Source organism: Prionailurus viverrinus, unplaced genomic scaffold (genome assembly GCF_022837055.1).
Source record: "Prionailurus viverrinus isolate Anna unplaced genomic scaffold, UM_Priviv_1.0 scaffold_35, whole genome shotgun sequence".
Lineage (NCBI taxonomy): Eukaryota > Metazoa > Chordata > Mammalia > Carnivora > Felidae > Prionailurus > Prionailurus viverrinus.
In genome coordinates, this window is record NW_025927605.1 from 5,710,906 (window position 1) to 5,737,163 (window position 26,258).

Below are 26,258 nucleotides of genomic sequence, written 5' to 3' on the forward strand. Positions count from 1 at the left end.
CTGTTTCCGATTCTGTGTCTCCCTCTCTCTCTGCCCCTCCCCCGTTCATGCTCTGTCTCTCTCTGTCCCAAAAATAAATAAAAAAAGTTGAAAAAAAAAAAAAAAAAAAAAAAAAAGCAAACTACAGGGGCGCCTGGGTGGCGCAGTCGGTTAAGCGTCCGACTTCAGCTCAGGTCACGATCTCGCGGTCCGGGAGTTCGAGCCCCGCGTCGGGCTCTGGGCTGATGGCTCAGAGCCTGGAGCCTGTTTCCGATTCTGTGTCTCCCTCTCTCTCTGCCCCTCCCCCGTTCATGCTCTGTCTCTCTCTGTCCCAAAAATAAATAAACGTTGAAAAAAAATTTTTTTAAAAAGCAAACTACAGGGGCGCCCGGGTGGCTCAGTCGGTTGAGCGTCCGACTTCGGCTCAGGTCATGATCTCACAGTTCGTGGGTTCGAGCCTGCTTTCTTGCTCAGAGCCTGGAGCCTGCTTCGGATTCTGTGTCTCCTCCTCTCTCTGCCCCTCCCCTGCTCACGCTCTGTGTCTCTCTCTCTCAAAAATAAATAAACATTAAAAAAAATTTAGAAAGTGAACTACACAGGGGCGCCTGGGTGGCTCGGTTGGTTGAACGTCCGACTTGGAAGTCGGCTCAGGTCATGGCCTCTCGGTTCATGATTTCGAGCCTTTGAGCCCCACATCGGGCTCACTGCTGTCAGCACAGAACCTGCTTCGGATCCTCTGTCCCCCTTCTCTGCCCCTCCCCCCACTCATGCTGTCTTTCTCTCTCTCTCCAAGAAAAAAAAGAAAAACAAAAAGTGAGCTACACAAATAAAAAAATAAGATCTGGATCTGATTTAAGCTCCTCTCTATGGAAGAGCTCCTTATGACGCAGGAGGTCACCTTAGGGTGGGGAAAGCATTGTCCTGCTGATGCCTTTGGAACTGTTCCCAGTCTCTGGGGGGCTGGTTCACAGAACCTCTCCCCCCAGTCTCCATGTGACGGGCAAGCATCTTTGCAGTCATCATCCAGGGCTAATGCCCAGTTCCTTAACCTGGACATACCTGTATGTCTTAACCTTCAGATACATCCCTGAGCCCAGATCTCTTCCATCCACTGAGGCTGCCCCTGCTTCTGGCAGTCCATAGGGTTAGGAGGTGGTGGTGGTGATAGAAACGAGGCTGGGAGCTTTGGAGTCAGGCAGATCCGGGTTTGAATGTCAGCGTTGCTGCTCTTAGATCGGGCTAGTGGCTGTTGCTCTCTGAGCCTTAACTCTTTACCTCTGAAATGGGGCCGAGAATGCCCACTTCCGCAGGGCTGTTGAGAGGGTCAAATTAGAGACTGTGAGTAAAGCACTTGCTGATTCCCTTCTCCTTAGGTGGGCACAAAGTGGGGCAGGGAAGAGACCCTGCCTCAGGGGGAACCGCACAGGGAGAGGAAGGGCAGAGTCTGTATAGTTGAGTCAGTCCTGAACGGAGGAACAGAAGCTAGAGGCCTCAGGCTGCAGGCTCTGAGAGGCTCGGGAGGCGGTGTCCAAGCAGCTGGGGGGAAGCCACCCCTCCTCGCACTGCCCCCTCCCCTACACAGGGCCTGCTGCCTCCCATGCCCATCCTGGGCAGACAGCCAGGCAGGGAGCTGGCTGAGTGCCCACGGTGTGCTCAGCGGCCAAAAGATGGGCACCGTCCAGTTGGCAGAGGGAGAGGCAGCTGGCCCAGGATGGGAGAAGTCAGGGTGCCGACTGGGGTCGTGTGCCCAGACGGTGTGTCCGAGCAGACTTGGCTGCTCTCCTGAGCTATCCTGCTGGAGCTGGGAAGGCCCTCCCCTCACCCCCCACCTCCTGCCCTGGCCCTACCACCTAAGTTACGGCAACTGGAGATTAATCTGTAAGGGGCATTTGAGACTAGCCCCTAGCCAGGCATGTGGCTGGCTCAGGGGCAGGCCTGCGAGCGGGCAGGAAAATGGGAGAGCCTAGATTAAGGTTGCACTGGGTAGACCAGGAAGTGGGGAAACCGGTTTGTCATTTGGGCTACTTGGGGTGGGGTCTGCTCTCCTGCCTCTCTGCCTGCCTGCCACTCTGCCTGGCGTCCTACAGTGAAGAGGTGTACTGTGTCCCTTTTCTGCTCCATCTAAACTGGCTTTGGGAATGCCAGGAGTAAACAAAAGGGGCAGGGGACTCAGTCCACCTTCCCCTCCCCAAGAGAAGCTTGGGAGAGGAGGGACAGAACAGAGAACAAGAGGGAGAGAGGAAGCAAGTAACCAGAACAGGAGGAGGGGTCAGGGTCAGGGTCAGGGTCAGGGTCTGTGCCGGTCAGAGCTGGAGAAGTCTGTGGAGCCAACAGGTAGGCCAGGGTGGGACAGGGAGGGGGTGGGAGTCGAGTGGGGGCGGGGCAGAGCTGGTGCTCTTCAGGCTGCCTTGGAAGTGGCAATGGCATCTCCAAGACAGGTGTGAGAAGGGGCTCGAGCGCCCGGCTTGGGGGTCCTACTTGACAGATGAGCAGACTCCCCTCCCTCCCGGCACGGGCCTCTGCAGTTCCAGCAGATGCCTGCAGGAGGGGCCGCAACCGGAGCTGGGGGCAAGGAGACAGCCCAGCAGGGGGCGCCGGGGGACTGGGCGCCTGCGGCAGAGCGGTGTCTAAGGCGCGGGGGAGGGGGGTGTCCCGGTCGAGGCAGAGGAGGGTCCAGACTCTTCCCGCATCGGGCAGCTGTGGCTTCCGGAGGTCACCTTGGCTGAAAAGTGGCCCCCGAGTCCCCGCGCTCCGCCTTTGCCTCCCTGCCCGGTCCCTCCCCAGATGCTTTTCCCACCCAAGGCGTGCCAGGGCTCGGAGACCGAGAAGTCCCCCACCCTCGAGGTGCACCCCTCTCCTCCGAGGCCGGTCCCGGGCCTCAGGGATTCATCTCTATCGTGGCGAGAGGATTGCATGGGGTGGGAGAAGCAGGTGGAGCGGGGAGGGGAGCGTGAGCGCGCCCCGCACCCCCTGCCCGGCCGCGCGCCGCGGGATCCCGCCGCGCAGCTGGAGGGCGCGAGGCGCAGCGCCCCCTCCCCTCCTCCGCTCCCCGCCACCCGGGGCGGCCCTTTGTACGTTCCGGCCACACGCGGGTGCCCGCGCCGCGCGCGCTCCCGCCCGCAGTGACACACCCGCGCCGGCCCGCGCGCGCGCCCCCCCACACATACACACACACATACACACACACTCGCTCTCGCACACTCGGTGACACGCCCGCGCGCGCGCGCACCCACACGCCCGGCCGCCGGCGCCCTCCCAGCTGGTCCACCCCGGCGGGGCCCGCGCCCCCGGCCCGCCCGCCTGGCACCGCGCCCCGGGGCTGGGGCCGAGCGAGGAGCCCGCGAGGCGGCGAGAGGGCGAGCGCCAGGCAGGCCGGCCCGGGGCCCCCGCCCCCCGCGCCCCCGCCCGATGGGGAACGCTCCGTCCCAAGGCATGTCCCTGTCTCTCTCCTCCCTAATGTGCCTCCATGCTTAAGTGGAAGGTATTTCTGTTTTCTTTGTGTGTTTTCCCTTCGGCCGGGGGCGGGGGCGGCGGCCGGGCCGGGGAGGCGGCGGCCGGTGGGGCGAGGGATGCTCGGGGCGCAGGTGTTGGGGGGGGCAGGGGACCGCGGCGTGCGGGCTGGGGAGACGGACCCGGGCGACAGGAGTCCTGGGACCAGAGGGGGTCAGGGATTGGCGAGGCTGGAGACGGAGCGGGGAGGGCCTCGTGATGCCCGGGGGAGGGGGCCCGAGGGGTGAAAATTTAAAGGGGTACGTGTGGAGGGAGGAGGGGTGGAGAGAAGGAAGGGGGATGGACGGTGAGGGGAGTGGGGGAGGGGAGTGGTCCATCCGTGGTGGAGGAAGAGGAGAATGCAGGGGACGTGAAGGGGACGGAGAAGTGGGGGGAGCCTCAAAGGCCTCTCTTTCCCCCAGGTCCCAGAATGGGGTGAACACACTTGGACGGTGGTGGTAGGCGCTTTGCGCCAGCCCCCCAGGGAAGGAAGGGGATGAGTGCATTCTGGGGTTGGCTGTGTTGCCAGGATACAAGCCTGTATTCCCCCCGCCCCCCTCACCTCGAGGCCCTAGCCCTGGAGACCTTAGAGCCTAGGCAGCAGTTGCTGAAACTGGGGACCAGCTCCCCGCTCAGCTGGCGGGTAGGGAGGGGCCATAAGAGGGAGTGGCTGGGGGGAGGGGCTATTTGATCTTAAGCCCTCCCCCTGCGGAGGCCAGAGGGCAGCGGAGGGCGCCCCCAGCTGGGGGGAGCATCCGGGGTGAGTGAGGAGGTAGGGACCGCTGGGGGCTGAGGGGCAGAGGGCGGGGCTGGGGAGGGACGCGCCATAGCCCCCCCCTCCCCTCCCACGCACCCCCCTGCTACGTCAGAAGCTCCCGGGCCTGCTCCGAGTCCTGTCGGTGGGGGCAGCAGGATGCTGGTGGAAGCAGAGGGGGCCGGCCGGGTGCCTCCGCAGCTCGGCTGGCAGGGCCCGGCGGGGCGTGTGCGGCTGCTAGTGCTAGCCCCCCCGCCCCACCCCTCCCCATGCAGCCCTGGCAGTGCCTCCGGCGCTTTGCCCTGGCCTGGTGGGAGAGGACAGCCGAGGGCAGCGCGCGATCTCCCAGGGAGGAGGCCGGACCGAGGGACCCAGGGGGCCGAGGGGAGCCAGGTGAGCAGGAACAGGGATTGTCCAAGGAGGAGGTCCCTGACTGTTTTTCCACTCTCTCCGAATACTATGGAAGCAGGAGGTCCTGCAGCCCCCAACTTTAAGGGAAGTGTTTTTCCCCAGTGGCGGGGAGGGGGGGGGGCACCTGACTGAGGCGTTTCAGGAGATGTTGGAGCTACGGTTGTTTGGGGGGAAGGGGAAACAGATGAGGATTGGCGGTGGGGGATAGCTGACCAGACTTCAGGCTTGTGGTTCTGAATGTTGCTTGCTGGGGGGTTTGAGCACTTTGCGGGGTAGGATACCGTATTCCGGACTCTGGCTATCTTAGTCTGGGTGACCTTGAGCCTATTGCTTTGCTGTCTAACTTCGTGCCTCAGTTTCTCTCATTCCCGTCCCTATCCTTCTTGCTGGTTTGAAAGAATGGATGATGCATTTGGTGGAGACTGTCACTATGAAAATGTGAGGCTCTGTCATTATTGGTGGCAGCTGTCATGGTGGGGTGGTTTTTCTGGCGTGGTTAGGCGTGTGTATGTATGTGGGGGGCAGTTTGGGTTTATGCGTGGGGGGGTGGCTGGTTCTGGTTGGTGTTGGGGCCACTGTGAGCAAGTGTCAAGGCCTGGCATTCACACAGGAAGGAGGACTCCAGGGGAGCTAAGAGTTGTTGGGCTAGAGACTTAGCTGGTGGCCTGGTGTAGAAGTAAGGCTTGGGGGTGAGGGCTCTGGGCGTAAGGGGAGGGGGTTGCGAGAATAAGACCCCCCCCTCCACCCAGATTGCCTGGCACCCAGACACCGTTGGCAGCGAGTGCAAAGGCTTTGCCCTGGCTTCTTGCCACCATGCCTTGGGGACAAGAGGGTCTTTGTCCAGTGCCCCCCCAACCCCCACCCCGTTCCTTCCGCCCTTACCATGATGGCTGATTCTCTGTGATGACCCTCAGGGCTCGGATGGAGACGTGGGTCCCCCATGTGCTCTGGGGATCTGGAAGAAGCAACTGTGGTCCTTGGGCAGTGCCGAGTGGAGAAGGGGGAACTCTCCTAGGGGAAGGATCCCTGGGAATGAGCCATCGGGAGCCCTGCCTCCACCTCAGGCCTTCTGCTTGCCTCCTTGCTTAATGGGGGGACGGTCGGGTGGAGGGGGGGAGGACTCTGGGGTCTTCATGGTCTGATTCCTGCCGGGCTCCAGGTTTCTCAGAGATGTACAAGGTGCAGCATTGGGTGCTGGGATGCAGGGCCTTAGATGCTCTCTCTTTCACTCTTTGGCCAAGGACCCACCCTGGAAAAAGGGTTTAATTAGAACCATTGATTCCTTCTTTGGCTGCGGGCATTGATCTCAATGGTGTGGTCAGAGCTGGGGGTGGGGGGTGGCATGGCTGCTGTCTGCCCGGTGCCAACTGGGCTCTCTCTGACAAAACCTAAGCTTAGGAGGGAGGGGGCTGGGCTCTTTAAAGTAGCGGGTCTATTTGAGCCCCACCCCCACCCCAGGTCAGGTCTTTGGGGGAAGAAGGGTGCTGGGGTTGAGGATTTGAACAGCGGGAGGGGTGTTTGGGGCTCAGGATCATCCTGAGTGGTGGGCCTGGGGCTCTGGAATGGATGGGCAGCTGTGGGTGGGTGGGATCCTGGGAAGGGGAGTCAGGAGATGACAGGGGGCCTGTGGGCGCTGGGCAGCCAGAGAGTTCAGGGGAAAGACCGAGGGCTTGCCATGAAAGCTTCTCTTTCGAGGAATCCCAAGCACTTATCTCCTCCAGCCCTGGCAAGGAGATCCAATTTCTTCTTTTACTTGTGTCCTCAAGGCACAGAGAGGGACAGGGACTGCCTCAGAGGCCCAGCAGGCCTGGGTGTGGCCTTTGAGCCGGGCTTCCTGACCGAGTGGCCCCTGCCTAGGCACAGAGAGCTGAGGGTGAGGCTTCTGGCAGCCTCGAGTCTGGTCTCTGGACTTGGTGGGAGGTGGGGGACAGCTTGTGCCCCCCAAGCCCCGGCGGCCTGCCGTGGGTGGGCTGGTGCAGGTGCAGGCTTCAATGAGCCACTCAGATGCTCTTTGAAGAATCCCTTGTTGGCTTCCTAGGGCCCATTCGAGCAAAGATAATAAAAATCTGGCCGTCAGCGGGTTTGAGGGCTGCACTCGCTTCCCCTTCTTTCATTCCCAGCTCTGAAAAGCAGAGATGAAGGCTTTGGATTTGGCTGCTGCCCCGAGGGAGAGAGGGAGGGAGGGAGGGAGGCAGAGGAGGAGGGACTGATTTCCTGGCAGCCCCTGGAATCGCTGGGGAGGTGGGCAGAGGGGCAGGGGCCTGGTCCCCAACTCCTGCCAGACAGCCTCCAGGCCTCGATGGGGCTCCTATGCCTGATACCCAGGCCCCAGCTTTGTCCTTCAGTCCCAGAGGCCGGGAGCCCTCCCTCTCTGCTCCGCTGCTCCCACCATCCCCACCCTCCCCTCTCCGCTCTGCCCTTCAGTCTGCCCCCCTTCCTCCCCTGCCTCCCCTCTCTCTACCCCTCAGTTTCTCCTGCTCTGCACTTCACTCTCTCTCTCTCCCCACCTTGTCTCCCCTTTCCTCACTCTGTCTGCCCCCTCCCATCTGTTTGCCTTCCTCCCCCCAGCATCGGTCCTGCTTTCTAGGACTGTCTGGAAGGTTGAGAAGCCAAGTTGGGGGTGGGGTGGGGTGGGGTGGAGGGCGGCCGCAGCCATTGGAGGGACAGGCCTGGGTTGACTATTATGGTCTGTCAGGTGCCATAGTTATCAGAGTCCGAGCCGGAAGGGGCTGCTGAGCACTTAGACATGTGTGTGTAGTGAAGGGCGCTGTCCCCCTCCCCGCACCACAGCGGGCACCTTGCCCTGACACTGGGCTTCAGACACTCCAGTTCTCCTGCCGCCTTCTGCTGCTTGGCTGCCGGAAACCAGCGCCTCTGGCTTCAGGCCCCTCTGCCCCTCTAGCCACACGCGGCCCCAGGCATCGCTGCCGCCCTTGTCCACTCTTCCCTTCACTGCCACCACCGTTTCCAGGCTCAGAGGTGGGAAGGGAAGGGTCCGCGAAGCCCTTCGCCCTATCCCTGCCCCTCACCCCCAGCCTCTGGTAGGCCTTCCTGGAGCCCCATTTAGGCCCTGTGCCCTCTTTGCCATCTTGACCACCTCCCATATAAAGGACAAGACCCTCCGGAAAGAGCACTAGACTCTGAGTAAAGACACCTCGTTCCCATTCTTCCTCAGCACCCAAATGTCCCAGTGACCTTGAGCAAGTCCCTGCCTGGTGCGGGCCGCTTTCCTCACCTGTGAAATGAGGGGGCGTGGGCTGGATCATCTCCAAGGTCTCTTCTGACATTCCGTGGATGTTGTGTCTCTCTTCTGGGTGATTTGCATATGCTTTGCATATATTAATGGTGCCTGCTTGAAGGGGGAAGGTGCCACCCACAAGGACCAGAGTCCCACCCACCATTCCCACTTCCCTTGCCCATTGGTCCATGCTTTCACTGCTGGAATCTCCCAGGGGACGGAAGCTGAGGCCTGAGCATTCCCCGGGGAGGTGGGTCTGGACCCTCAGCTCCAGACATGCCCAAGGTAGGACGGGGGGTAGCCCTAATGGAGGGGATCCCTACCCTCATCACTCCTGCTACCAAAGGCCCAAACAGGGAAGCCAAGGGCTGTGTGACTTTATCACAGTTGCCTGTGGCTACCGTGGGGTATGTGAAACCCCACTGAAGCTGGCTTGGGGGCCTCCCTTCTCCATTCTCAGGGCCTGAGCACCCGCTAGATGCTAAGGCGCTTAGCTAGGTGTACGAATTCCTCCTCTCGCTTCAGCTACCATCCACAGCCCAGGGCTGGTCATTCCGTCTTGTACTCCTGCCCACTTCTGCTCAGGCCCCTGGGCTCTGGGTATGTGTGGGTTGGAACTTGGACCTGAGAGCTGGTCACTGAGGGAGCACTCGTTCATTGCATATCTGGGCCCTGCCTAGTCACCACACCAAAGGTGAAGCCCCGTGCTCCCTATAAGGGTCACAGATGTCATCGGGGAGAGAGAATCTGCTGCCCCGGGTTCTGTCCTCACCTCCATCAGCCCAGCAGCTCTCTTGAGGACTGCCCCCAGGGCCGCCTCCCCTGCCACTTGGCCTGTGCCCTGTGTCTGGTGTGGGCCAGTGTCATGGGTCCCAGCCTCCAGTCCTGCTTCTGTTGCTCTGCCCCCTAAAATGCCCATCACCTGGGGCAAGACTGGGGTAAAAATTGGCAGCCTGGAGAAGGTAATGTGGGGTGACCGAGTAAGGGGGAGGACATCTGAAGACAGAGCAAAGATGCGCTCCACCGCCAAGGAGGACTGAGCCAGAGGAAATGGAGCAAGAGGGATCAAGGTTAGATTTAGTCTTAGCGAGAGGCCGTCCCAGGGGGCAGATTAGTTTCTGACCATGGGATTGCTGGGAAGATTAAGTGAAATCGTAGATGAAAATGTCCAACACATAGCCCGATATGTATGAAACACTCAGTAAATGGCGTGGGGGGGAGAGAACAGATGTTTCTGAAACCGGCAAAGACCCTCCCCTAACCTTGAGACTCAGGCTTTTGTAGGGGATGAGGAGTTGGAGGGACAGTTCCCAGAAGAGCTGTTTCTCCCACACTCGGGCTCCTTTTCCACCAACGCACCCCTCCTGCCTCACGCATGCCCTGGGCTCAGGGCCCAGCCACCCTGGCATACCCTGGCCTCATCCTCTCTGCTGCAGGTGGGCAAACAGAAGGGTTTGAGGGCGAGAAAAATGTACTTCTACCCTCCCCCAATCTTTGCCCAGGACAGCTTGAAAGGAAACAGGCCCACGCTGTAGTAGGAGGAATAGAGGTTAGGAAAGAAAACCTCCCAGAGTGTGAAGGGGGGGGGGGGGGCGCGGTACTGTAAGCTTGATAGATCCAGTTTAACCTCCTGTGGCTGTTGTGGTTGGCAAAGTACAGGGGTCCGTGATGGAGAGGGGTCCAGAGCTGCTGGGGAGGAGAAGGGGACAGGGTAGTCACTCTTTAATCCCCCAGGGCAGAGAGGTGACGGGCTGTGTGAACAGCAAGCATTGGACCAGTATCAGGTTGCCTGCCTTCCCTGCTGCTGTGTGACGTTAGGCGAGTTAGTTGCCCACTCTGGTCTTCAGTGTCCTTGGTATGGGAAGAGAGGGTGGAACCAGAGAATCTCTAAGGTCTCTTCCAGCTGTCACAAGTTCTAGCTACTTCCTCTCCCCCGAGATAATACATGCCTCGCCACAGAGAGGGTGGGAAGAATATTTCCGAGCTCCAGCGAAACCGGGTAAAATGGAGATTTGGCCCAGGAGAGCATTGGCACAAGCGCTTGAGCGCGGGCACCCCCCCCCCCCCCCCCGCAAACAGTCCCTCATTCTCCAAAGGCACATTGTGCCTAAGTCTACCCTTTCAGCCCGGCGGATGGATAAGGGAGCGGCTAGAAGATTCAGCCATCTGAGTCATAAACTCAGTTTTCTGCTCATCCCAGCAGAACTCACTCCATTCCATTTGGAGACTCGAATCCAGCCCGGATTTTCCTTCGCAGAGGCCCTACCCGCGGGTGGCTCCTCTCCCCCACAGCCTTTTTCTGGTTCCGGGTGGCCTCCGCCACCTGGCCCAGTTGACTGCATGTCCCGGTATGGAGTCACGGAAGACCGGGAGGGAGTTGGGTTTTCCGCAAGCCTGCCTGCCTCACCTCTGCAAACATCCTCAACCCAGCACACCGGCTTCTTTTCCGCCCCAGCTACAGAGCTTGCTGGAGCCCTCAGACCCAGAGACCCCAACCGAGAAGTCCAGACCCAGAGACCCCTGTGGAGACGCCCTAGCTACAGCTGTTTGTGCCGAGCAGGCTCCCCACACCCCCAGGGCCTGTGATAATTGCAGACACAGCGGACATCTGTGGCGTCACCCTAGGCCCCAGCGTCTGCCTCATTGGGGAAGAATTAATGATTCCATCTCATTGGGAAGGCATTCCACGGCTCACTGAAGCCTTTTCAGAGGAAGACTCAGCGCTCTGCCTGCTCCCCTGGGCTGTCCCCTGCCCACTTTGCTCCCCCCCCCACTCCTGCTTCCTCCCCCCCAGGGCTAGACTGGCCTGATGAGTCCCCATTCCCGTCCCAGCCACTTTGTAAGTAAAAGTTAGGGCTCTGCGGAAAAGTGAGGGCCTTTAGGACTGACATAGACTCTCACCTTGCCAGCCCCCTGACTTTCAAGACTCTCCCTAACGTGGGTGCTCGGATTTCTGGAAGTTAAAAGAAGGCTAAGGGGTGAAAGGCTCCCTGGAGCCTCTTCCGTGGGGGAGGAGGGAGAGCAGGAAAGGGGCCCCTGGAGGGCCAGAAGTCACTTAAAGATGAAGCCCAAGAGATCCTGATCCAGCTCCTGTGGAACCCAACAGCTCAACCCCCCACCCCCCCTGGTCCCTCCCTGACCGCTCTGCAGCCCGGAGTTAGAATCTTCTGCCTCCTAGGATGGCAGGAAGAGGACGAGGCAGGAAGAGAGTGGAGCAAAGCCTTCTCTTCCATTTGTTGTCCTTAAGAAATAACTTATACTGGAGCATGGCAGGGAAGGAGGGGAGACGGCCAAAGCCTGAGGAGGACAGGAGGGAGCCAGCTTGGCTCAGGGGTCAAGAGCTCAGGCTCTAGAGTCAGACCCACGTGTGTGGTTTGGGACAAGTCATTTTGCCTCTGAAGCTCACTTTCTTTCCTCATCTGTAAATTGACGCCGATGACAGTGGTTTCCTCACAGGGTGGGGACCAGGATTAAATGAAGTAACTTAGGTAACCTTCCTAGCACATTGTAAACCTTCACCAAATAGTAATTTCTTTGTCTTCATATTCCTCGAGTCCAAGGGGGACTTCTCTTCCTGGAGGAAGGGGCGTACATGAGAAAACCTCTTTAGTTTTTTTCTTTTTTAAATTTTTTTTTAACGTTTATTTATTTTTGGGACAGAGAGAGACAGAGCATGAGAGAGAGGGAGACACAGAATCGGAAACAGGCTCCAGGCTCTGAGCCATCAGCCCAGAGCCCGACGCGGGGCTCGAACTCACGGACCGCGAGATCGTGACCTGGCTGAAGTCGGACGCTTAACCGACTGTGCCACCCAGGCGCCCCTCTTTAGTTTTTTTCTAAAACCCAGATCCTCACCTCAGCTTATCTGGGACTGGGTCCCCGGAGCTGCCACTCAAGGCTGGTGGTGGGAAGGAAGATAGGCCTCCTGGGTCTTCACTCCCCTGCCCCACCCTGCGCCCTCTGTCCATCCGTCCCTTCCACACGCGACTCCCCCACCCCCACCCCACTGCCTTGTCCAGGAAGCCCTCTGGGGCTAGATCCCTACGCGAACATTCTTGATTTCTTCCCTCAGTCAATGTCCCAGCATCTGGGTCCAACAGCTGTTTCTCCCTGGGATGCCTGCGTCTTGGGTAATCGGTGGGAAAATTGGAACCATGAGATTGGCAGGGGGCTCTGAGCACTCTTGCAGCCAGACGTGATGCGGGTATGGATGGGTCTGAGCCAGCCAAGGGAAGGCTGTGCCCGAGAGGGTGCCCGGCCGCAGTGTCTTGGGGGGGGGGGGGCGGTCTGAATGCCGCGTGCCCCGGGAGGAAAGGCAATAGATAGGTATCAGAGCAGGAGGGGAATAGGGTGACGTTAGGAGGGTGCAGGCTGGGAGGGCCGCAGCCGCAAGGGACCGCTGGGAGAGGGCCTGCACCCTGGGCGTTGGGTGGGTGTGGAGGCAGGAGTTAGGTGTAGAGCTTCAGGCAGTTTGAAGCAGGGGTGCCATTCCCCGCCGCACAGCCCTCAGCAGAGTGCGAGTGTGTGAGTGCTTGTTGGGTGTGAAATGCCTCTGTTTCCTCCTTTGCAGGCAGAGGAGGGAGCCCCTCCTCAGGGTTAGGGGGTGAGTGGAGCAGATGGGGGTCTCGGGCTGAGAGAGGGCTGTCAGCAGGGCACTGACGGCAGGCCCCTCTGACTGTGAACCCACCGGCCTTCCAACCGGGGGTGACCTTGGTGGGGAGACACCGATGGGCGCTCCAAGGTGCTGTCATGGGGATCTTATGTGGGCACTCCAGTAAAAAGCCTGCCTCTGCTTCTGGGAGGAGAACCAGGCCTGGCTTGTTGGCTGTCTGTCCTGGGGCCCTCCTTCTGAGGACCTCATGTTTTCTGTGTTGTCCTGCTGTCTGTCCTCTTGTCTGTCTCCCACCAGTGTCTCTGCCCCTTCAGCCCCTGCTCTTCCTCCAACACCCAATCTCTATCCCGCCTGCCCCCCGGCCCCCAGTGACCCCTAAAGGCACAGCTCCTAAGGCTGTGCCTTGCCCTGTCCCTGCCCCCCTCCACCCCCATGGCCCAAGGCCCCTGCCCTGGCCCATCCCATGTTGGGAGCCCCACCCTGGGCCCCTTGCTCTCTCCAACTCCTCCCCTCTGGCTCTGGGCATTCATTCACGACTTTCCTCCTTTCCTGTCCCTCACCCAGGGCTCCAGCGTGCAGCGGGAGGGAAGGCTCCAGGACTCTGTTCCCTCTGTTTAAAGTCTCCAGGTTAGTAAGCCAGGAGGGAGGCCTCCCCCCACCATCCTGCCTCCCACTGCTTCTTAGCCAAATGCCTCTCCCCAGCCTAGAGGGCCAGAAATGGGGGAGGGGGGGCTATCCCTGATGGGCCCAGGCCTTTGCCAGGGGAGGGGGCCGCAGAGACGTGACTCTGGGGAGGGCAACTTGCCTGGCAGAGGATATGTCTATGTGTGCATGTGAGTTAGTGCGTGTGTATGCATGTACATTATGTGCTGGCTGCAAAGCCTCCGTATAGTTGGGGCTGGGAAGGGGGGAGGAGGCAGGAGCCCTTTGCTGAGGGGACTGGTGGCCTGGGGAGAGGGATTCAGGAGCAGGGGGGCCCTTCTTATGGAGGGAAGCCCGTGTTCCAGCAAAGGCCAGAGGGTGGGAGATGGGACACGGGACTATATACTGCCTCAATACAAGTCTATTTGGTTTATAGGCACTTGGAAACCTGTGATCTTATTTCAACCATTCAATTACTCATTCATTTGTTCATTCATTCATTCGTTCCTTAAATAAAGATTTATTGAATACCTTCTCTGTGCCAGGCACTGGGCTAAGCTCTGAGTCCAGCAGTGAGCAAGACAGATAAGAGTTCTTTCATTGCTTAAGTGGTGAGCAAATAGAGGTTAAGGAGTTGGCTGAATTCACTAGCTGTGGAGCCTGGGGCTATGGCTCGGCCAGCTGACTGTGGAGTACCTGCCCCCGCTCCAGAACTGTGACTCTGTGTCCCTGTCCACCCCGGGCTCCCCTGCTGGCAGCTGCTCTGTACTTTATGTCCCTGTAGATGTCCCTTGACCTGATGCCGCCCCTCACCTAGTGTGCCCCCCACCAAGTAAGCAATGATTGAGGCCTCAAGTCCCTGGGGACCCTGGAGACTGTGGGCAGCATTGTCCGGCCAGTGCTGAGGTCACTTCAGAGGGCCTCAGGGAGCCGACCCCCCACTTCTGTGCCCAGGACCGGGAGACTGGAGCACTGGACTTGAGAGACAGCCTGACCTGGATTCAAATCCTCACTTAAGCCATTTGTTTCCTACCTGTGTGGCCCTGGGCAAGCCACTTTCCCTCTCTGAGCCTCAGTGTTCCTGCCTGTAAAATGGCAGGGTTGTTGAGATTACAGGAAAAACAGCAGCTGGTCCAGGGCCTGGCCTAGAGCAAGGGCTACCCCATTGCTGGTTCCCTTTCTGCCCGCACCCCCTCCCACCCTGGGGTCGGGCAGCCTGTGCCCCGTTATTGTCTGGCTGCTGCCCTGCCCCCCCCACCCCCCCCCCCCCCCCCTCAGGAGAGGGGCTGCAGGATCTCCATCCTGGCTGTTTGCAGACTCAAGTCCTCCAGTGCTTCTCCATGTCTCTGAAGGATGCTTCAGCCTCAATCTGGGCGGGCAGCTGGGGGAGGCAGCCCTCCTTGCCACTGTGGCTGCCGCCGCCGCCGCCTTGATGGCTTTTTAATAACTTTGCTCGGAGACAATCTGCAGAGCGCTCGTTTGTCTGCCTCTTAATTAAAATTACCGTTTTCCGAAAAGAGCAACGAGGCTGCTCCCCTCCCTCCCCAACCCGTGGCCGCTGCCTGAAGGAGGCAGGAGCGACTCTGAGGTTGCAGCCCTTCTCCTCCGCCACCCCCCGCCCCGCCCCCGTCCTGGTCACATGGGCCGACCCCCCCTTCCCCACACCCACAGCAGAGGGGCTGAGGCTCAGCTTTCCTGGTGGGCTTGGGGGCAAGGAACCAGAGCCTGAATGCGCTGCTCTCTCACCCACCCTTTTCTGGAATACTCCCAGAGACGGGGGGGGGGGGGGGGGGGGGGGGGGAGCTCAATCCCTTCCAAGACTTACTTCCCCCAACCACCCTGTCCTACCTGCCCATCCAGACTGGACTAAACGGAGGTGGGTTTGGGCCAAGCGTGTGAAAGATTATTAGAATGCGTGGGGTTGGGGGGCGGGGGGTGGTGGAGGGGGGCACCCGTGGAGGTGGACACGGTGGGGTCAGCGCTTCGCCATCGACTCTGGTTTCAGTTACCGTTGACCTCTGAGATCCCTTTGTGGGCTCCGAGTCGACAAGGGAGCGGAGGCCTGGCCAGGCGGGGGCTCATTTAGTCCTTGCTGAACTGGGGGGCAAAATCATCCCTGGCAATAATGAAAATACTAAGGACCAATATTTATCGAATGTTTGCTTGATAACACGTGGGCCATATGCTGGGCGAAGCTCCGTGCGGGTGTTAGCTCATTTTACCCTCACGACTGGCCTGTGGCCTCCATGCTATTGTCTCTGTGTTGCAGGGGGAGGAGACAGACCAGAGAGGTTAAATAACATGCCCCGGGTCACACAGATAACCCATGAGGGCAGCCTTGGGCCTACTCCCCCTCCTTCCATTTTACTCGCCGCCCGAAGCCCTTCTTAAGGTCTAGCCCCAGTCTCTCGTGTGAGCAGGATTCTTCCGCAGTTCAGGCCACTGAGAACTGACTCTGAGGTTCATCCCCACCTTTCTCGTCCCACCCCATTCCTGGCTCCACCCCTGGGGGGCGTCCTGGGGGGGCTCCGGACCCTGGAGTGGAGGAAGGTGGGGGGAGGGAGACTAGAAGTGAGAGCCTTCCCGTTTCCAGACCTCCTTTCCTCGGGCACAGTTCCGCTCCACGTGGGGAAAAGGCCATGGGGCCAGGGAGAAAGTGACTCAGTGACTCAGTTGTGACCCAGCAGATGCTGCTTGGTTGCGAGACCAGGGGAGGTGGCCTTCCACTGCAGTTTCACTGGTGAGGCCCACCTGATAAACCATTCCGGAGGAGTGGGACGCGCCTGGGGTCTGGAGATCCAACACCAGGGAGAACCTTCTTGATGTCTGTGTCTCCATCACCTCCCATTAGGCCCGGCCCATCTCCTCTGTGAACTTTTGCTTCTGTGACTCCTCTTCCAGGAAGGAACCCCCCCCCCCTTTGTCACCTCCTCTTCTGCTCCTCCCTGAAGCGCCCCTCCCTGACCACCTCCAGGCCTGCCCCACTGAACTCCCTGTCACATCCTTTGTGGTGGAACTGACTAGTGCACTTTTACTCTGGCGGGGGGCGGGTGGAGCTACCGGAGGGCCTTCAGGGGCAGGAAACGAGTGAGGCGGTGGGTGAGGACAATGGGGAGCAGGTGCATGTACATCTTAAAGGCATCAGAGAAACGAAACACCACCACCAGCCAAACAACATACCCGTGCCCCAGTGTGGCCCCAGTGTGATCTTCACTAAACTCATTCATTTATTACGGTTCCACACAGAGTGGATGTGTACCAATCGTTTGTTGAGTGAATACATGATCGCACACGTAGCTAGGCGTGGTGCTACATACTTTACATAGTTCACTCTTCCCGTCTTCCCAGGGTGGGCGCTGTTTCCCCCATTTCGCCATCGGGGAAACTGACATCCAGAGAAATAAAATGACTTATTCGAGATCATGCGTAGGTGAAAGGGCCTGGGCAAGATTTGAGCCTTGGCTGGCTGTGTTTGGTCGTGGGCATGCGTGCGTGTGACACGTTGATGCATGCATTCAGCACCTGCCCTGGGTAACAGGGAGCACTTGTGTGGCCAATGGCCACCTGGTCGCCAGCCCTAAGTGTCTTGCGGAGAGGTAGGGTTGAAGGAGGTGAGGGCTGCAGAGGCAGGGAGGGAGCGGGTGCCCCTCACCCCAGCACACCCCTCCTCCCTTAGCTTCCGGTCCCATCCCAGAAGCCCGGGGATGGTGGCGTGGTGACAGGTGCCGAGCTGCAGAGATGACAGCAGTGCTGATTCCCCCATAATTACTGTCTGATGAGACGCCAGAATTAGCCACCGCACGAGCATGGGATGCAGATATGGGGCACGGTGCGGGGAAGCAGCTGGGGGTGAAGGAGGCTCTCCCTCCAAGCCTAGAACCCTCCAGCAATAGGGCAGGCACCGGGGAGGAGGAAGTAGAATAGAAAGGAGGAAGCACTGTGTGGGTAATACGCATCGGATATTACTATGTGGGCTGTGGTTTTCCAGTCCTCAAAGTGGCTAGGCATGCCCCTGAGATGGCTGGCTGCCGGACAGGGCACCAAGGGCCTTAGGCCACCAAGCAGAGACTCACGGGCAGAGCAGGCTGCCCACTGAGTATACCATTTGGTGCTTGGAGCTTGGATCTGACTTGCTGGGGTTGTGCGGGATATAGTTGCCGGGAAGGGACTAAGCCCCAGAGCAGACTCCTTGAGTCACATGAGCCAGGCCAGGCACCAGAGGACAGATGGAAGTGCCTGGAAGGGGCAGGCAGGTTCAGCTGACCTTGCCAGAAGAGTCATTCATTCCAGGGAGGAGGAGTCAAGTTGGCCCCCAAAGGTGGAGGTCAGGGGAGGCCTGAGAGTTAGTTGCAAGAGGTAAGGGAGGTAAGGGCAGGGCTGGGGATGTTCTAGGCACTTGTTACCCTGGCGTACGTGCCGGGGGGCAGGAGGAGGGCTGGTGAGGGCAGAAGCAGAGAGGGGTCATCTGGGCTGCTTGGATCTCATCGCACCACTGGAGCAGTTTTGAAGACCACCAACTAAGAGGGCTGGTGGCAATAGGGGGCTCGCCCAACAGACGGCAGTGCAGTTGGTTGGGGGTGGGGGAATGAAACCAGGCCGCAGAAGGAAGGACCTGAGGCGTTGGGCTCAGAAGAGGAGATTCAGATTCCAAAACCTTCCTCCTGCTCTGAAGGGAGAGGTCAGGACCCGTCCCCGGGCCCCTCTGAGGGCTGTGGGCACAGGCTCTGGCTCATTTCAGGGCAGGAGGAACCCCGCACGATGATTGACCACTTGGATGTAATGAGCTCTCCATTCCTGGGGGAATCCAAGCCCTGGCTGGATGGCATTCCTGAAGTAGGGAGAGCTTACAGTTCTCCTGTGGCAGGGGGCAGGAGGCCTCTGTAGTCACCTAAGGTGTGAGAAGGGGATTGAGGGAAGGTAGGGGGGTGAGAAGGTGGAAGTCTGTGGAACATTCTGCCCAGACTGAGCGTCTGTGGCCCTGGAACAGCTCTGATCCCTGCCCCGCCTCCAGCTGTCCCAGTTCCGCCCTGGGGAGAGCCTCCTTGGATCTTCTGGGGTGTGTGTGTGTGGGGGGGGGTCTCCCCCAAGAGGATGGGGTTGAGGGCTCTGTGCTTTACCCATGAGGAGGGCTGCTCTAGTATTCCCCTCTCGGGGAGTTGCGTGGGATACAGGAGGCTCTGGCCCAGTGGCTGGACAGCGACTCAGCATCTCCCTTGCTGAACCGCAGGGTGTACAGGACACAACGGGGGGCTGGGGCTGGGCTGAGAACCCCCCCCCCCCAGCTGAAATGAGTCTCCTCTCCTTGTCAGTTCTGATCCTGGACGAGGTACTCATCCTGCACCTCCTTTTCCTCCCCTGTAAAGTGAGAGAGAGCAACCCCACAAGGGGACCCTGAGAACCGAGTGAGCAGAGGCCACAGAGCCCCGGCAGACTGTCCTGGGTGTGCGGGGTTGTTGGGGTGGGGGGGGCAGTGTCACTCAGGCCGGTCCGTGCCTCCCACAGCACCCAGATGGATGGGTGGTTTACTTGAGAAGAGACGGTTGGAATCTTCGAGTCCTGCAGGTGGAAGCGGAGGCTGCTTATTGCTTCCTTCTCCCGGATTGGCTCTGGTGGGAGGGTTCAGGTAAGACAACAGGGACAACTTCTGAAAGATGCCCCTGGCATCTGAGCAGGCTTCCCAAGTCAGGCAGGAAATCTGAGTTTCCTGCCTTCTCCCGGCCTCCACCCTCCAGAGTCTTTCTGGGTCCTAACCTGGTGTGCCCGGGGAGAGGAATGACAGGGGCGCAGATCTGACAGTTTGTTCTCTCTTGGCTTGCAAGGCAGTGGAGGAGTTAACCCACGAGGTGAGGGCTGAGTCTTGGAGGCCAGCGGCCTGTCCTGCACGCTTTGGCAGCCGGTGGAAGCGGTCGAAGGCACACAGGCCCCTCACCCTGGCGGAGGAGGCTGAGCACCTCTAGAGGCAGAATAAAGGCTAAGCGTGTCCAGTCCTTGGCCTTGGCTCGTTGGCTAAACAGCGGTCAGGGTGGAGCGGCCTTGAGGTCAGTGGACCCATCCCTCTATTTCAAGAAGGGATGTAAACACCTCAGCGAGGAAACCCTGAACTTGGCAAAGTAGGAGAGGGGCCGAGGACGTAGCTTCCCCGTGAAGCTGTAGCTGGATTCAGGTTAGGCAAACGGGGTCCCCACTGTCTCGTACTCCGAGCTGGAGCTGGATTGACCCGGCACTCGAGGGAGCCCCCAGATGCACTGGAACCTCTTGGAGAGGGTCTTTTTTTTTTTTTTTTAATGTTTGTTTATTTTCGAGAGAGCGCAAGCGGGAGAGAGGCAGGGAGAGGGAGACTGAGGATCTGATGCAGGCTCTGCGCCGGCAGGCTGACAGCAGGGAGCCCGACGCGGGGCTCGAACTCACGAACCGTGAGGTCATGACCTGAGCCAAAGTCGGTCGCTCAACCGGCTGAGCCACCCGGGTGCCCCGTGGAGGGGGTCTTAAATGTACACGACGTGTATGCATGGGCACAGTGTGCTGCCTTGTCCCCGTGGCACCTGAGAGGGCGGAATGGGGATCCAGGGTGGCGTCTGGGTGGTGGCTCCAGGCCTGGCTGGGCCTGGGTGGACCCCTCTGTGTGTAGATGCCTGTGGAGGGTGCGGGCGAGGCAGTTTGTGACTGGGTATGGGTTGGTGAGCACGTACTGGGCAGTGGGCAGGCACCACGGTGCACAGGTATGATGGCAGAAGCTGAGCGAGCTGGAGGCACCAGGCCCCTGGCTGTTCCGGTGGCGGCCGAGGGAGCTGTCTCGGTGCTGGCAGCGAAAAGGCCTCCTAGACAGGGGCTGACCCCAAGAAGGATGGTGTCTGTGAGGAGGACACGGAGGGATCTAGCAAGCCTGGGGCTCCTGCCCAGCATTTACGAGGCCCTCGCTGAGCACTGGGGAGCGCTGAGCACTTCCCCGGGGGAAGATGGGAGTGATGGATGGGGCTTCTGTCCCTCACTTCCCACACACTGGGGTCTGTCTCTCCCCCGGGGAACAGGAGGTCTCCTTCTGGGCATGCTCTTGGTCTGAGGCGGCTTTAGGGGCGTGGTCCCTTTGTCCACGCTTGCCGCCCTGGCCACAGCACCCCGAGGCTCGAGTGTCCCTTGGGAGAGCAGGAGCTCTGGCAGCCTCTTCGGAGTGGAGGCAGAGCCGGGGCGGGGAGGGGGGACAGGTGCCTGCCTCCCTCCCTTCCCTCCCTCTTGTGCTCGCTCCTTCCCTTCCTCTCAGCCTGTGTTCCTCTCTGCTGCCTCTCCAAGGAGATGTAGAGCTGACAGGACACCTTCCCCGGGCGCGTGATGGTGGAGATGCCATGCAGGAGTTAGCTTGTTAACGCGGCGCCATGTGGGCACACGCCAGGGCTGTTCCCAGCTTTTCCAGCAACAGCTTCAGACCAAGGGTGACATGCTCCCCTTTGCTTCTCCGCCCCCTCCCTTCCCGGGAAGTCAATTAGCCAGATCTTCATTAGTAGCTAAAAAGCAAAACCCTACAGTGCGGGGCCTGATAAAACTGACAATCGAGTGAAAGGAAATCAGGCAATGGGGCAGATCAGGAAGGAACTGTCCCCCACACGCGTCCTTTGTGCAGTGCATAACCTGCATGCCTGTCTACTGGGTGTTAGTAGCTTTAAAAAAAAAAAAAAAATGAGAGGACTGAGGCTCAGGGAGACTGCTAACCTACTCAAGGTCACACAACTAGCCAGTGGCAGAGCTAGATTTACACAGAGCTTCCTCACCCCCAACTTCAGCAATTTTGGGTCATGTCCTAGCCTTGCCTGCTTCTGGGGGCAGTGCAGGAAAGAGGGAGAGCGGCTGGCTTGTTGGCCAAGGAGGGGGAGTCTTGTTTGAGGCGTGTGGTCAGGGTGCCATGTCGGGACCCTGATTTCTGTGCGGTCAGCATCCCACTGGGCTGGGCTGGGCACCTGGGGGTGTGCCTGGGCCATGACCCACAGCTCTTCTCGCTTTGAGACCCAGGTTGCTGTGGTATGTTTTCCATCTTGCTGCTGATTCCTCCTAAGGAGATGGTTAGACGGTGTCCTCCTGGGGCCTGGGGCCTGGAGGGGGGCTCCCTTGGCAATTGTTTTCTGGGAAGCGGCATAGTGGAATGGAAAAATCCTTGTGCCTGGAGGCCAGGATGCCTGGGTTCCACTTCTAGCTCTGTCTCCAGCTCCTGTGTGGCTGGATCAGGGCCACTCTCTGGGCCTCGGTTTCCTTCCTGTGAAGGGCATTTGGCTGGAGGAAGAGCAGAGAGTGGTCACTCCCAGCCTGCTGTGGGGAGGGAGGCCTCACCTGGCCAGGGCTGGGGGGGTGGTTCAGTGCCTGTGGCCCGTGGACGTGGGGAATTGCCTTCCCTCCCTTCAGGGAGCCCAACTGCCCTTTCTCTTTCAAATCCAAGCTCTACTGGGAGCAGCTGGGACCCAGCGCCCCTCCCCGCCCCCAACAGCTCCTCCTAGGCAGGTGAGCTCTCCTTCCCCCAGCCCTGAGGAGGTCCCTTAATTAGATTCCAACTCGTTTACCAACTAAGTGGCCTTCGGTGGGTTTTAAATCTGCGTAAATTGGTTTGTGTTTTTCTGCCTGCATGACGCTGTGACTGGCAGGGCCCTGCACCCTCCCCTGCCTCCTGGCTCCCTCTGGGGCTCTGGCGCTCCCTGCCCCACACTCCTCCTGAGTCTCCCTGCCCGGATTCCCTGGGGGCTGGGGTAGCAGAGCTCCCTGGGCATGGGGTGGGGGTGGAAGGGCTCCACGAGCACCGGCATGGGCCACAGTCCTATTCCCCTTCTTCCTCCTCCTTCCCGGGCTGACGGGAGTCCACATGGTGACTGTTGTGAAATCGCTCAACCCCCAGGAACCCCCTCCCCCAGCCTCTGACACCTTCTTGCCTTGCCCACCTTCTCCCCACTGCCGCAGTGTTCAAGTAGTGGTCCATCTAGGACCACCTAGGGGGGATGGGCTCCACCTGGCCTCCTCCCCTTTCTCTGTCCTCCCCCTGACACCTTGGGGCGAGGAGAGCTGCCCTTCTCTGGGGACCCCGTGAAGACAGCCTGCCTGGCCTTGCCCCTGTCTCCCTAGTGTCCCTGCTCCTAGTCACCAGGAAGTCACCTTTATTGTCTAACCATCACCCCCATGCTTTCAAGATGGCTCCCTTCCCTCCCAGGCCTCCCTTTCATGGGTTCCCCTCCCACTTCCTCTCTGTCTTCCCTGCCAGACCAGACAGGCTGTCCTGAGGTGGCCTGACGCTCAGGAGGGTGGTGCTGGGGCGGTGGGGGATGGGGAAACAAGGGGGTGCCAGGGTGGGGGGTTCTGGCCCCCTGCTCTGTGCCAGGAAACGGACAGGAAGCCCCGTCCCTAATCCTCAGCCTGGCCAGCCTCCTCCCCTCCAACCGCCCTTCCTCCCACCACCCGCCCCCACCTCTGAGCCTCTGTTGGAGTGACAGGGAGACTCAACAGGGCGCTGGGCATTAGCAATTTGGGGGGATATTACACAGGAATGTTTACAGAAAGGCAATTGCCCGGAAAATGACTTTGGTTGCTGTGGTATGGGGCGGAAAAGATGGTTTTAGAAAACAGACACAGATGGGCTTCTGCTCCAAGGACCCACAGACAGACAGCGGGGACTGAGGGGCACGGGCACACAAGGAGCACAGAGCCAGGGCCACCCAGCGACAGAGAGCCCAGCGGAGGGTGTGGGGCGGGACAGGGGATGATCACCTGACCTGATCCAGGTTCCTGGACCCTCTGCCAAACTTGACCTTTGTCCTCTGGCCTCTGACCTTCCAGCACAGTGTGCTTCCTGACTGCAGCAGGCACCCAGCAGGATGGAGTTGTCAGGCACAATTGGTAGTGGCAGTCGCCTCGGGGCTCCTCCTGGGTGACTTGGGCTCCTCTTGCTTTGGCTGCAGACGGTGGGACGGGGGGAACCTCGAGCTGCAGAGCTGCAGGTGTTCAAGAGTGTGTGTGTGTGTGTGTGTGTGTGTGTGTGTGTAGCACTTTAGGGTCTAAGCCAGGCCTTCCATTCTTCCAGCAATCTCCATGCACCCCTTCTCTTGCCCTGCCTGCGGGCCTCACCAGGATCTAGCCCCGGCCCCCCCCCCCAACCCCGGGACCTGTGAGCTCCCTGAGCTGGTGCCCAGCCCCCACCTCTGCCCAGGCAATGGATAGGGCACACCTGGGAGGCCTCTCAGGTCCCCAAGGGAGGGGCCTCACCTAGCCTCCTGATCTCCAGAAAGAGGGTGACAGGGACCTGAACTCTGGGTCTTGAGCTTGGGGTCCTCACTGCAGGGGCCCCAGAGAGAGACCCCTCTTTTCCGGAGCTTGTAGCTTCATTTTACTCTCGACTTCCTCCCCTTCTCTGCTGTCCTTCCCTCTCCCTCCCCCCTCCTCTTCTCCTCTTCTCTTCCTCTGAAGATGATGTCATGTGTGACTGTTGCCCAGTGGCAGCCAGAGGACAGAGTAGATGGTGACATCTGGGGTAGAGACACCAGGTGGGGATGGGCTTGATGGCTTATGAGATGGTGTCACTAAAACTTGGGGCTCTTAGTTCTCATCAGGAGTTACAGTGATCTCATGGAAAAGAATGCAGAGGAGGATAAAAATAAATCAGGCTCATAAATAAAGGTGGAATTTGGAACTGGTGGAGCAAATAACAATGTCGCCGTCTTCCCAAGCGTCTGTGCCTTTATCCTCAGCCGGCCGCTGGGGGCGCCCACCTCCTCCCCGCCACCCCAGCCTCAGGCGTGTGTCCCTTCCCCATGGCCCAGACGGGAAGGCTGAGCTGAGGGTGACAGAACGCCCTTTCCCTATTTTTCCTTCCCCTCCTTCTGAGCTGGATTTCACCAGTCTCAGGTATCTTCTCGGCAGCCTGAATCTCTGACTCAAAAGTTACGATTGGCCTTGTATACCTGGGTGTCCTTGGAGAGGTGGCAAACCCTTGGACCCCAACTTATCTCTCCGGCTCCCCCAACCCCCCATCCCTCAGGGGCCTTCAGCCCCAACATCCCTTCCCCAGTGTACCCCAGCTCTGCTCCTCCTCCACAGCCTTCCTGCCCTTCCCCTTCCCCTGCAACTCCCACACCCCTGCCCCGGTAGAACCCAGCCCTGCATACCCCCTCAAGGCCTCTCTGCCCCATCTGTCCCCTCTGCCACTCCCTCAAGACCCCTACCCATATGGATCCCTCACTGCCCCCTGCCACCTGCCACCAAACAGGAAGCATCGATCTGCTCAGGGACAGGGTGCCCAGAGCCTGCTGCTTGCTAGATTGGAATCGATCTCCAGGGCTTTTCACTGGGCTGCTCAGTCTGGGGAGGGTCACGGCCACTCTGGGGACTCGCTGGTGGCTGGAGCAGGCGCAGGGGGAACGGGAAGGCTGTCCTGCTAGGGGCCAACAGCCAATGTGCCAGGAACACCTTTAATTCAGAACGACACAGTTTCGCTTCCATTGTCTTGCCAGCTTCTCGCTCAGGGCAGGCAAGACAGGGGCAGGGTTTAGAGGTTAACATGTTTTACAGATCAGTGCCCTCAGGCTCCGAGAGGGAAGAGTCTAGTGGACTGAATGAGTAACCAGAAAGGCTGACCGGGGCTCCTCAGGGAAGGAGCTGACTCATAACCCAGGGTGTGTGACTCTGACCTGGGGTTCTTTTCCTTCCAGTGCCCTGACCTCAAGTGCCTGGCCTGACTCCAAGGGAGAAGTTCAGGCCTGAGTCCTCTGAGCCCCACGGGCCACCTTCTCCTAAGGGCAACAGGACGGCCCTGCAACTGAGAAGCCCAAGTCAGTCCTCCCAGCCCCCTGAGGCCCTGCAGGAAGGAGGGAATATGCATTGAGCCTCACTCCTTTCCCCAAGCTAGTTTCTGTCTTTGTTAAATAAAGCCAAGGATCTCAAATCAAAGCCCCTCCTCCCCACTACCCCTCAGAGATAGCAGCTTGTCTCTCCTGTTCCGCCCCCCCTCTGCCAGCCCCCAGAATCCTGCTCCTGCCTCTGCCCTGACTCCTCCCTCCACCAATGCCCGGGCAGCGGACGGGTGAACCCTGACCTCAAGGAGGCAGGGACAGACCTGGCTTTACACTCTCCATCAGGGCTGCTCGGCAACCCCCTCCCCAGTGCACTGCCCGCGGTGAGATTTATAGGACTGCAGTCATAAATAGGGCTGCAAGCACATGTCCACTGTCCGCGTCTGCTCCCCCTCCGCTGCCCGCTCTAGCAGCCCGGACCCCTCCTTGCCAGCCCCGCCGTGCCCCTCTAGCCGACCTGGCAGAGCCTGGGTGACCCCTGGACCTCCCCATAGTCCCTGCTGGTCTCTGTTGGCTTCCACCCAAACATGCTAGGATGTCTCCCTAGGAGCTGGCATGGGGGGGTGGGGATGGGGGTTAGGAGCATTTCTGGGTCCCAGAGGGCGGAAGGGCAGGAGCGGGGAGAGGAGAACTGGAGGCCCGTCCCCCGCACCCGTGTGTGTCCAGAGCCCTTGGAGGGCACGGCGAGCCTGGCTGGCACAAGGAGAGAGGTCCCTCTGGCTCAGGCAGGGCTGTGCCGGACTCTAGAGCTGGGGCTCCAGCAGCAAGGCCGGTGGGCAGAGAGAGGGCTACGGCCATGGAGGTACCCAGTGCACATCCCCGCTGGTGGTGGGGGTAAGTGGAAGAGAGAAGCTAAGGGTCATGGCTGGAGCACCTCCATCCTGGCCTCTCCTTCTCCTGGGTGATTATTCAGGTCATTCCTTTTCAGCCACATTCACTGGTACCCTGGATTGCCACCAGCCCCTCAAGGGCAGGGACTGGGCCTTCATGAAAATGGCCCCAAAGTTCCCAGCCTCACTCAATCAGGGGCCATCTTTGGGAATTTCCTTCAGATCAGGGACCGTCTGCACGCTGTGAACTCAATATGTCGTTCATTAGCTCCCTTTGAACCTAAATCCATTTACTTAAAAGGAAACATTATCTCCTTACCTTCCCAAGGAATCATATCCATGAAATCAGTGGCTGGACCTTCTATTTGGAGTTTTCCTAATCCTTATGAAAATAAAGGTATGAGTGTTAAACTGTGAAACAGTGTTCCTCCCAAGGTCAGCTCTTGTGTCTCTGGACCTCATGCCAGAGGGAGGTGACTGCAGTGAGAGG

The 26,258-nt window shown here is 59.6% G+C and overlaps 1 protein-coding gene across 8 annotated transcripts in view; it reads left to right on the top strand.

Annotated features, from left to right (window-relative positions):
* Nucleotides 1–2,064: 2,064 nt before the first annotated feature.
* Nucleotides 2,065–26,258, top strand: part of SRCIN1 (SRC kinase signaling inhibitor 1) — a 66,908-nt gene continuing 42,714 nt past the window's right edge. For 7 of the 8 annotated variants that reach the window (XM_047846062.1, XM_047846069.1, XM_047846070.1 and 4 more), the window contains exons 1-2: nucleotides 2,065–2,313; nucleotides 13,048–13,110. In XM_047846062.1, coding sequence (XP_047702018.1) covers nucleotides 2,118–2,313; nucleotides 13,048–13,110 — 259 coding nt within the window. In that variant the 5' untranslated portion in view covers nucleotides 2,065–2,117. The remainder of the gene's footprint in view (nucleotides 2,314–13,047; nucleotides 13,111–26,258) is intronic. The other variant, XM_047846065.1, reaches the window with a different exon arrangement.